The sequence below is a fragment of the Oenanthe melanoleuca genome, chromosome 6, assembly GCF_029582105.1.
Source record: "Oenanthe melanoleuca isolate GR-GAL-2019-014 chromosome 6, OMel1.0, whole genome shotgun sequence".
NCBI lineage: Eukaryota > Metazoa > Chordata > Aves > Passeriformes > Muscicapidae > Oenanthe > Oenanthe melanoleuca.
In genome coordinates, this window is record NC_079340.1 from 28691298 (window position 1) to 28703869 (window position 12572).

Consider the following 12572-nt stretch of genomic DNA (forward strand, 5'->3'; position numbering starts at 1 on the left):
AAGTTTGGCATCTAAAACAGAATTTAAAATTACTGAATATACATTAAACACTTGTTTACTACAAATTCCAGCACTACTATTGACATAAAGATAAACATTTTCAGTTTGGGGAATTTTTAAGCTACATTAACTGAACATTTGAATTTTAATAAAAAATAAAAGATTTTAAAGCTCAGAAGAATCAATTAACCAAAAGTGCAAGCATCTTCAGCAAAAAGCTACTTTGAATGCACTGCAAGTCTTAACTTTCCTCTAGAATGTTAAGCAAAATTCTATCACAATCTAAAGAGAGAGACCGTGTTTAGTAGATTTCAATTTGGCAAGTGCTACTGTACGTGAAGATTCTAGTACCTAAAATACTGAATAATAACTGCTGGATGCATTTTCAGTTTGGGGATTAATCAAATGTTCAACTAACTTCACAATGGAATTGAGTAGTTTCTAGATTGTGTTTTTCACCTGAGTCACAGCAACACAAGTCAGGCACTTGTAAAATGTGTAAATTTTAAAGAGTGATTGAGACCAGATATTTTAATATATAAAAAAGTCCTCTATTCTTACACTGCATGCAATTCAGGATGAAGTTTTACTTCTACAAAAATTCTAAAATATTACAATCCACTCCAAAAAAGACATGATCACCTTAATAAGATTTTTAAAGTGCTTATCAGCTAACATTTGTACTTGTCAGGTATTATAATTAGGTTTATCCTTATTTTGAAGAAAAAAAAAAAAAGTAGTGGTACTGGTTTCTCTACAGATTTCGTTATAGATTTTACAAAAGCAATTCTCCACTTCCACTAATTTCTCAAGGAATAATGCTGAACTGTATCAGTATTCACACTCAAGGCACCTCAACAATTCAAATTACAGAAGATTCCTATAATGAATAAGACTGATTTCAGCTTTACTCATAACCATGAAAATCTGACTTACAAGCAGCCTGAAAAAAAACACTGCAGTAAGACAGTGTTTATTTTCTAGGAAGTTTTATGGTAAACTGCAAATCAGATCTAGTAATCCACCCACTGTCTTACAGGATATTCTGCCACACACATGTAGGAGGCCTCACACACACAAGGTCTCAATATATGAACAGTCACTTTTTTTTTTTTTAAACCAAGACCTCAAAAGAAAAAAAAGGCAAGGATTTTACTATTTTCTTTTCCAAAGAAGTTTCACACATTTCCAGATTCTTAAAATAGTCTTCTTTCTTCTCAGTGATTCTGAGGTGTATCTTGAATCATACACTTGAGACAAGCTACTTCTCAGACTCCAATTTGTTCTCGACTCCCATGCAAACAAATAAAAGAATAAATGCAATCAGGCTAGTAGCTTCTTGAAAAAAAAAGATCATCAATTTTTTCCTGCATATATGACAGAAATTGCAAATACGACATGGACAGTCTTAAGGATATGGTTTTACTGCTTATATTGGAATAGCCATAAGTGAAAAATAAATCTTAGCAAAACTTCTTTCTTATCAGCACAAACCAGATCAACTTGAAATACTTTTTTGCATTTCAGGAATACTAGCCTCCTAAATTCTAAATTCCCAAAATACTGAAACAGCTTTGATAACTCAATGCCTGTTTGACCCCTGGTTTTTCAGGTTCTGTTGGTTCAAATTAAAGGATGAAAATCCTGCTGTAATTCAGACAGGATGAGGACAAAATTTCCCTGTCTAACAAAAATAAGCCTGAATTGTTGCAGCTTCGCTCCAAGTGGGACACAAAATACAGAATGTGCTTATGTTCACTTCGAGCTCAAAGAGAAATAGGTGTGGTTTAGCAACCAACTTTTAGGCTTTCAAGGAAAACATCAGCAGGAAAAAAATAAATAACAAAATATAAAAAGCACACACAAGAAAGCAAATAAAACTCACACCACCCCAAACCTCTACCTTCAGCCAGCTGGATTAGGGATTGGTCCCAGAGACTGATGGTAGGCAAACATTAGCTTTTGCTCCCTTCAGCAGAATGTTCTCTGATAAGGAAGTCCTGAGTCTACAAACATCACCTGTCTGCAATCCTGGGTAGAGCAAAAAGATGATGATGTTTTATGAGAATTCTAAGCTCTGAACATGACTCACTCATTGAGCTGAGAGTTCTAATCCTCTGCTCTAAACCCTAGCCTATACCCATGTGAAAGAAGTGACATCTCTTAGGCTGCTTAGACAGAACACTAACAACTGTCTCACTGCTGAAAGCAGTCTCTGACAGCTGTAAACCAAAAGTGAAAAAATATTTGTATCTGTTGTGAATTCTAGGCAAGAAAGCTTCCCAAGGTTTATCTTCACTCCTCCAGTTAGTTTTAAAAATGCTCAAACTGCAGAAGCTTCTCCTCAATCTACATTTATCCAGTCACTTCTGACAAGACAGAAGATGCTCCAACTCACAGTCTGGGTAGTAGCATTTCCAAAGCTGAGATGAGTGACAGCTCACCCTGAAGCTGTGAGCAGCAGTCATTATGGGCCTGGTTTGCTGAGAGCTCAGGGACTGCAGTGGTGGGAGGGCACAAATGGACCCAGGGACACATCATGGCCATGTACTTGGCAGCTGCTCCCCAGGCAAAGATGACACCACAGGCAAGTCACAGCATTTTATTAATAGACACATACTGTAAACAGGATCAAGTAGCACAGAAGCTCAGACTGGACATGATCTGTGGCACCACTGTTGACAATCAAACACAGGAAGGGTTTGTGAGGTTAATTAACAGGAAGGATTCACTCATGGCAAGTTACACTTAGGACTTGTGATAACATTTGATAGAAGCAGCTGCTCAAATTACAAATTTGGATACTTTCTGTAATTTGCCCTTCATTCAGAAGAACAGAGGAAAAGAAAAAAAAACATCCAAGTTTTTGTAGTATTGTTTTAGAACAATACCACTGCCTAACAATGCTGTTCCCACCCCACCTCCCTTTCTAATCCACTGGGCTCTTTGCTTGGAAACATTAGGCTTGTTTTGTTTCTTCTAGCATATTGTATCAAGTTTTGTAAGCAAGTATACAGTTATTCTTTAAAAAAACCCAAACCAACAAAAAAACACACAACTGTTGAAGTTTTTCTAGTCATTTCCCCTGGTTAATTACTTAGGAACTATTTACCAAGTCAGATCATCCAGAGGTGATCCCAACACCACCAGGAAGCCCAGTGCCATGTCACTGCAAGACTGGGATCTTCCACTTCCTATTTGAGATCAGGCAAACAGCAATAATGGTTTAATAATGGTTTAAACAATTTAATACACAAGTGACATTCATGAAAAAGTCCATGTTCATTTTTATTACCCAATGAGTTTCCTTTAAGATAGGATGTTTTTCACAGGTTTAAGCATAATTTAATGCATTTTACATATGTGGTAGTAGTTACTACCAATATTACTATCTTAATTTCACTGGCAAACACCCCATAATCTTGAACTTAATGCCATTACAAAAGTAAATTTTATTTGTACACATTTCCTTCTGAGTGAGCACTTTTCATAGAAATGTTTCCATTTACACTGATGCAGGAAAATATCCTGCTTAGCATTAGGTCTCAGGAATATCAGGAACAAAGTATGTAGGTGTTATGATTTCCATTATATATCATCAGATAATGTTTAAAAGACAGAAAATAATAAGTAATATTTTTGAATTTACATCTCAAAGTGTCCCTGTAAATTTTTCAGCTGGAGCAACAAAAAACTGTCAAAAAATTAATTCCCAAATGATTATCCTAATTTAATTTTATGCTAGTCATATCTGGCAATTAATTACTGTCTTTGAGTGTGTGTAACACTCTGATTAACTATCATCAGTTGATTACTGTAATATACTCTATTTCTGACAGAGCTTTATGACATCTGGTAAGTCTTCAAAAATGTGTGAACTGTATTGCTGTAGTAAAAATTCCCCATGTAACAGCTTTAGTGGAGAGGGCTGGGGATACTGCTCCTCACAGGCCATTCTGCTGAACTCCAACAGAACTGAACAGGGGAATTAAGATGTTAAAATGCTAAGTTGTACCCAATAGTTTTAAGGCTAAAATTAACTAGAGCAGCTAGTAGGGGAAAAAAAAAAAAAAAAAACCAACCAAGCAGCTGCCCAGAGCCCAACTCAGGGCTGAACACAATTTCTGTGGTTTGTTTACCTCACAAAATTTAAGGTTTTCCCTCTCTTTTATTCTCTGCTATGCCCAACATCTCCTGGCAGTTTGCAGAGCTGTGTTTGGCCACACACAGGTCTAAAACCCTGCCAGCCTCCAGCTGGATCCTACAGCAATCAGTCCTGAGAGGACTCAACTCAGGCAGGGCTCCACAAGGGTAGGAGTCCTTCCAGAGGGAAGGGTGCTTAGGGATGTACCCAGATGGGTTTGGGCAGGTGTAAGAATCCTCATCACATTGGATCATTGCTTTTTTTTCTGGATTAAAGGATGGTTTAAGATCATCATGCAGTTCCACAATTCAGGGATTTTAATAGACTGGAGTGATATATTATCTATTAATGTAACCTACCTATGTAGGTTGCTAATTTCTCCCCATACTCAGTTTAGGAAACAAAGCTTAATAATCCTAGAAGAAGTGTTAGTCTCTTACTATACTCACGAAAACAATATCAAGAATACGCAAATGTTGCAACAGTTTTAAATCAAACAAGTGTGAACATGATCTGTAAACACAGAAGCACACTGGGTGACTTCAGGCCATCTCTGCAGGAATGCAGAATAAGCAGTTTCCCACAGAAAGCCAGAACATGAAAGGACTGGCTCCAATAGTGAATCCAGCAGCTTGAGGCTGAGCTTCCCCAGCACTGCATTGCTCTACCCCACTAAAACCTACTGTCCTTACCCAGGCTGTGTTAAGAACTTTCTGACCAAGTGTCATTTGCCAATAAAAGATTAACTGTTTTATGCATTTAATATATATAAATAGGTTTGACAAAAAAGACTCCTACATTTTTACATCCAATGAGCTACTAAGAGCCACACAACTTCATAGGTAAATTCTGTCCTTTTCATCGAATTAATCTCCTTCAGGAAAACCCAGTGTTCAGTTCCATGTGACAGGTGGGGAACATTAATCATACTATCTATGCACAGAGTCTAAAAATGATAATACACCTGTAGAAGGTGTTCAGAATAGACCAGTTCCAGAGTCTGAATACATCTCCCTGCTCCAGCAGACAGGCTCAGAACCAAATCCAGACATTTCTTAGCTGCCTACAGTTCAGTAAAGTGATTACCTCCCTTATGACCTGTATTTTGGAAAGTTACCTTTAAAAAATAAAAAAAAATAAATTTCATATTTTATTTAAATGCATTGAAAGCAACACAAATTAGGACAACTGAATAAAAAGACCCATATTTGTGTTCACTGAGTGGCATGATCAGTTCAAGATCAGAGTCCAGAACAGAAATGTGGTCTCAATGCTGGTCCATGCAAAACACCATCATGTACTAAATAAATCATAGCAGATTTTTCAGAGTCTTTATTCACTATCCACATGAAAGTTCATTGCAGGACTAAGATCAAGTAACTTCTAATATAAACCAGCACAGGATTAAATGAGGTAATTTTCTTTACAGTGTTTTAGAGACTGTTGCAAGAGGCCCTATTTTCATGTCAGACCAATTATGCCTTATTATTGGAGTTCTATCTGCAGCAAAGGCAGATATTGATCACCAAAACATATTATCTTCATCCATCTCTCCCTCCAACTGATATTTTCTCTTTGTCCCATAATGTTTTCACTAATCCATCTCAAGTCAGTGATGTGTTAGTTCCTCACCCTTGTAGGCAAGAACAGAAAATGTAAGATTTGTTGACTAAGCACAGAAGAAGGCTCACTCTTAAGCTGAAAAGAATGCCACCTGTATACTGGGAAATGGCTGGTATGTAGCTGGGCACTCATTAAATCTGACTTCACTATGAACAAGTTTCAAACTGGCATTCTTCCAGAATTCCATCTTTCCAGTGTGAAAACTCATGAAGTGCTGGAGCTGGGGAAGATGACTAAAAATGTTTCAAAACCCTTTGAAGCAATGGATTTGAACTTGCTAGCTACATAATATTTACATACAGACATTGTGCCATACAATTTCATACAATCTGCAGAAGCTGCTGACTACAGACAGACGTACTGAGTGAAATTATTACCACTTTGCCATTAGCAGAATAGTCTGTGCTGGCATCCTTCAGGGCAGTATCTCTGGAACAGTCTAAAAATCACAGTGCTGCTTTACCATCAGTTTTTGCAGAGCAGAAAAGGACTCAGATCCTGGAGGCTTTTTTAATGCTTTTGTACAATAGATGATTTTTGTACCTACAATAGGCATGGTGTTAAAAAATCCAATAAATAGAACCAACAAACAAATCACCTTTCTTTCCTTTCAGCAGCAGTAGGAATGACAACTTCAAACAGGAATGTCTTACAGATTTAACTAGTGAAAGATTCATATCAACTACAGTAGAAATCCACTCAAAAAGAAAAACCCTCCCTTGGCAGCAGCTACAGAGGAAGGTCTCTGAAGCAAAGACATGATCACAGTCCCAAGATCTGATTATTTTTGGTACTCCTGCCTCATTATGTGAATAATACATACTTTTTTTATTTTTATACTTTTTCCAATACCCCCACTTCCTCATTATGAAGTAATTTCTATTGTAAAACACATTTCAAATCAATAGCTATTTACATTACTTCTAGGCTTAAGTTTTGCCAAAAATAGGAAACTACTATGTAACTCTAAAATTGCACTCTATAATGGTAAATAAAAATAGGCTTGTCTAATTGTTCTTCCCAGAGAAAATCCATATAGCCCCAGCTTCCAAGTAAAGCATAAAATTATTTAACATGACTAAATATATTGCAAATGATAAGTTCTAAGGATAATTCATGTTGGAAGCAGGAAGAGGAAGGCCCAATACAGAAATGGTAGAAGCAATGCTTTGTGAGAATACTTATAAAGAACAGAAGGTTATTCCCCACTCTGTGGTAGCATGCATTAAAATAAAACAGACTTTCTCAAAGCAGGCTAGTATCAGTACAAAATATTTGTGTTTTTCAATGCAACAAACTAAGAAACAAAGTGATCCTTAAATACACAGAACTAACCCACTGCTTAGGCAACACCTGGTCTGCTTAGAATCTGAACTGAAGAATTTGTGAGATATTTCACTTAAGAGAAAAAAAAAAAAAAAAAGACAGCTGTCAAGTTTCCTTATATCATTGCTTAATAAACATCAAGAAGTTAAATTTTGGCAGAAAAAGGACTTTACACATACACAACAGGCTCTGTATCTTCATTATGGCAAAGTGTATTTTTATTGCCTAGAAGGAACTAAAAACCCAAATCTCTCCAAAATCTAAAAGCAAGACCAGGAGCTGCTCAAAAGAGCTATTAAGAACAAGCTGGACACAGCATAATCAGTGTACTGATAAACCTGAGGTGAGAAGAGGGCATGGCAAGGCTGCCACCACAAGCAACTTAATAAAATGTTAATGAGCAAGGTAAAGCTCATTAGAGAACTAACACAGATGAACCCATGACTACTGCAACAGCAGTAGCCACCTGGAACAGTCCTTACTGTGCCTCTAAATCCTGATCATGCTGTGACAATGCAAGGAACTGCAGCTTAGTGTTAACCACTCTAATAGCCACTATGAAAAGGACATGATAAAGTTAAAACCAACACAAACAGTGTCTATAGCACTAAAGAACTGTTTGAGTGTATGCAATGAAAAACCAAAGGCTGGACTCAGGTCACAAGATAAACTCCACTTTGTGCTGATAAGTGTTCAGTGCTCTGGCCTATTAAAATAAACCTACACGAAAACAAGGTTGTATTAGATCTTCCCCACATCTGAACAAGACACTGCTCTGACATACCAAAATGTTTGCAGGAAAGCTGTTTGCATTCTATTATAAAGCAACAAATACATTAATACTAACTACAAAAATTTAACTATTGCTATTACCAATTAAATTGCATAAATCCTTTATCAATGATGACAAAAAAACCCAGCCTACATTCAGTGAATTTTACCAGCAGCCTTACATCCAAGAATTTACTCAAATTGTACTACATAAGATAGCAATTCCCATTCAATGGCAGAGCAGCTACAAAATAGGGTGTTTTGCCAGAGACAAACACATTTATTAAAGAGACAGAGGAAAGTGATTACATGCTATTAGAGTAAAACACAAATTACTACTTATTAGTTTAGACATAAAGTGCAGCCCTTCTTTTTCAATTAGTAGACAATTGCTTTTGTGGAGAAAAATGTGTATAAAATGCTAGACAAACTTTTAAGCTACACAGCCTTTCCCTACAGACTCTTAGGAGTGCAGCAGGAATGAAGATGCCTTTTCCTACTTTCAAGCTACAGTTATGCAGACCACACAAAGTCTGTAGAAATGGATGATACAAAATATGATCTTACTCATCACTGCTGTGCTGCATAAATTTTGTACCTGACTGGAAAGAATACAAAGCACTTGTGTAGTAATTTAGCTGTAGCAACAGAAGTACACATATGAATATACATTTTTAAAATACAGTACTTTGTAACTAAATAGGAGGAGGTCAGGATCTGTAACACAAACTTAATTACAGGATGTTCAAAATCAGCTACTGGCAAAGGTTCTCTTCATATGCCATTCACCACCCAGTAACAACTTCTAGAAGTTGTCTAATACAAAAACAAAGAAAATGGCATATTTGCTATGTTAATTAACACCTTGAAATAAGATAAAACCCTTTTGCGGGCTTCACTGTGGAAGCCAAGAGTAGCAAAGTGCCCCTTTTAACCAGAAGAGAGAATTCCTTACACTCCCACATACTTTTGTTTACAACATTGTAATCACTGCTATTCAGTTTTAATTACAAAGTTACTTGACCAGGAGTAGGGAAACACCAAAAAAGTTTTGAACTACAAATGGAAGCAAAAACTACGTACTTAAGAACATATAGGCAATAATAAAAAAATTGGGAAAGAATAATCACATAACAGGCAGATGAGAAACTTTCAAGACTTAAGTAAGGTTAGAGGTCATTAAGCACTTGTGAAACTCCTGACTTTCTCCTATATATTCTTTTCTAAGAAATATAATACACACCATAATCCCAAATCCAATGTAATCTTACAATTCTGTTTAAAGCCTTACTTCTGCATCTTATCAGCAAGGGACTTGATTTTCCAAACCAGCTTTCAGTAACACCTCTGCCACCACCTAAGAGTGTATTATTACTACTCAGCTATTCCCAAGTTTGAGGATTCACCTGCCTAAACTCAGCTGGGACATGCTGGGGAAGAATTTGTAGTTTAGTCTGTGTTCCACAAAACCTTGCCCACTGTGAACAGCGCAAGTTCCCACCTGAAGCTTTAAAGGCCAGTTTTAAAGGCCAGCTGGAACACCAATGACCCAACCTTCCTTCCTCAGGACAATTCCATTAATGTGCACTGAGCTTTGTGTCCTGCCTTAGTGCCCCCTCCACAGCAGGGGGCTTGGAATGATACCTTCAGTACAGGGCATAAAATGTAAAGGTCAGCACCATGTCAGAGCTGGACACTTTCACTGAACACAGCAGGTTACCAGCCCACTATCTATTGTGAAAATCAGCTATGATACTGCATTTTCCTCTGTAGTAGAGAGTCCCAACTCCTTCAACCAAAGAGAACATTTTAACTGTTAATTCTTCTTAGTTTTATATTTATGCTTCATATATCATTCTTAGTGTCAGTTACCTTCTATCATCACACTTCTCATTTCTGTCTCAGGCTCTGCACTCTGCTTCTTTTCTTATTTGCCCTTCCAGTCCCTCACACAACTCATTCATTTTTTATGGTGGCAGAAAGCTTGAGAAACACGTGGAAAATTGAATTTCTCCAGCTAAATGATGAGAACACCTCACTGTCCACGTGCATCTCTCAGAGGCAAAGTGAAGATGTCTTCATCTGCTGAAGGGGAGGAGCACATCATCACAGGTTGCACAGGAACCCTAAAAACTTGTCTAGGGAGTGCAAAGTTCATTTGTTCTTTCTAGGTGTGCTGAGAATGCTGACTCTGCATCACGACTGTGCTATCCCAACCTCTCCTTCAGGCTCCTCTCCACAGTTTACAGCCTCACTCTTTCCAAAACAGTAAGAGAATGGAAGCAAACTTGCTGTGACAGCTTCCCTGCTGTCCAGGGATTGCTCCCTTCTGGAGAGCAATTAATTACCTCAAAATTTGAAAGAACCACTACATTAGTCAAATAGACTACTTATTGCCCTGTCAGGGCTATCCAAATCTTGGATATTTTAAAAATCCACTTTCATGAGAGTGCTTACAAATTCAGTTGCAGGGGAACCAGCTGAAAAGGCTTCAAAAATTACACCACTACAAAGCTAATTACACTTCAAAATTCAAAGAGGCATTTTCAGTTACTCATCCCTCATGAATTTCAGGGGAAAAGGCTTATTGCAGAAGAATGTGATAAACAAACCTAAAATCCTTGCTAAACACATAACAAAAGCTACAAAGAACAAACAGAAAAGAAACATGGTATCCTAGGAGTGGTAAGACTACAGAAAGGAAACATAGTACCTGAGCAGTGGTAAGACACTCTATATCAGTATCAGACAACAGAAACAAAGCGAATATGCCTCTTGCCACTTCTGCTACAGAGGTAGCAGTGCACATTTCATTATATTCACTATATAATGCAGTCTGTGCTGCAATCGTAAGAGAAAAAACAAAAAAAAACACAACCAACCAAAATAACCCAAAAGGTCCCTCAGTTTTACTTACCACAGCAGTGGCAATAGTTCTCTTATCAACTTTCAGACTTCCCCCAAAATTACTGAGTGAATTAAGTAGACCAGAAAAGAAGCAGACTGCCTGTATCATGGGACCTCAAAAATACTCCTTAGACAGTGAACTCTACCGTTTCTTATATTAAGTAATAATCACCCCTCCTCTAGAGGCGAGCACCAGCCCTGTGGTAAGCACCACAAGTCTTGCCCTGGTGGCTCACCAGCGCTTGGGAGGACACCCCAAACACACACACTCTCCATGGAGTCATCCTCCTACCTATTCCAAAGAGGGATAGCATGGTCCTATTGTCACACACTTGACAAGATCCCCAAACTTTTCACATCTATTAATTCTGTCACTTAGTTATACAGAGATGAGGGCAGGTAACAACGTTATTGAGCAATGGCTTCTTCATGATCCTTTCAGAGAAAGCTTCTGCCAGCAGACAAGCAATGTACCGTGCTAAATACACATTAGGAGCAAAACAGCAATTCTGCTGCACACCACCCAAAGCAAAGCTGAGGACGCAGGACAACTTACCTGATTTTATAATTGGGTAAGGTGTGCTTGCGCTTAATTACTTTCTTGAACTGGTTGACTATGATGGAAGTGAGCTGAGGCATGGGCCTCCCTTCAAACTGAGACTTCACCTCAAAGAGTATCACGGGGTCGTCCATAAAAGAGAAGAACCAGTGTGTGAAGGGCAGGCGCGTGAAGACCAGCTTCAGCTTCCCCATCACCCGCGAGATCTTCACGAACAGGTAGGCCGACTTGCCGAACACCAGGTCGGCATCGATGGCCAGGTGGAAGCCACCATTGTACTCCAGGTCTACCTCGAAGCCCAGCTCCTCGGGACAGCCCTCCTCATTGCAGGCCACCGGCCGAATGAGCTTCACCGACTTGAAGACAGGCAGGACATCGCCGAGAGAGACCTCCCTGAGGCTGAGCCCCTCCAGCACCTTCCCTGTCATCTTGGCCTGGAGCAGCTCCTCGAACTCCACCTTGATCTTCTTGATGACCCAGTCCCTGACCAGGGCAGTGTCCCTGAGCTCCCTGAAGAGGAAGAGGAAGATGGCATTGAGGAAGTGGCACGTCTCCTCGCGGGAGGAGGGGGCTGGAGGGGGCTCCGGCTGCTGCTGTGGCGGCGGCGGCTGCTTGGGGCCGGGCTCGGGGCCCGGGGCGGCGGCGGGCGCGGAGGCCGGGGCCGGGCTGGGGGCTGCCTCCGGGGCCGCCGGGCCGCCGGCCGGCTCCGCGCCCTGCAGGTATTCCCTGAGGCTGTGCTCCGCCGCCACGCGCGCGTAGACGATGCCGCCGTAGGTTCCGTGCGCCCCGGGGGGCTCGGGCTTCCGCCTGTAGAGGAGCAGGAGCTGCAGCAGGAGCGTGAGGCAGCAGCCGGCCAGCGCCGAGAGCAGGATCACGTACAGCAGCGGCATCCTCGGGCCTCCGCGCTGCCCCGGGCGCGCCGCCCTCACCGCGCCGCCGCCATCGCGGGGGTCGCGCCCGCGCCCCACCGGCGTTTAACGGCCGCGGCCGCCAGGGGCCGCCTCATCCGGGTCCCCCCCGCGCCGGCCGCGGGGCGGGGCGGGGCGGCGGCGGCAGCCAACGAGCGGCGCCGGCCCCGCCCTCCCCGCCCTCCGATTGGCGAGCCCGGCGGGTTACGTCATGGCGCCCCGCGCGCCGCCCTGGCGTCACGGCGCGGGGGGCGCGTGCGCGGCGGGGGAGCGGCGTGGGCGGGGCGCGCGCGGAGGGGTCACCCGCGGCCGTGAGGGGCGGCGCGCGCTCCCG

The 12572-nt window shown here is 40.9% G+C and overlaps 1 protein-coding gene across 1 annotated transcript in view; it reads right to left on the reverse strand.

Moving 5' to 3' along the window:
• PDZD8 (PDZ domain containing 8) overlaps positions 1-12345 on the reverse strand; it is a 52158-nt gene extending 39813 nt beyond the window's left edge. The window contains exon 1 of the mRNA XM_056495151.1: positions 11328-12345. Coding sequence (XP_056351126.1) covers positions 11328-12220 — 893 coding nt within the window. The 5' untranslated portion in view covers positions 12221-12345. The remainder of the gene's footprint in view (positions 1-11327) is intronic.
• Positions 12346-12572: the final 227 nt, after the last annotated feature.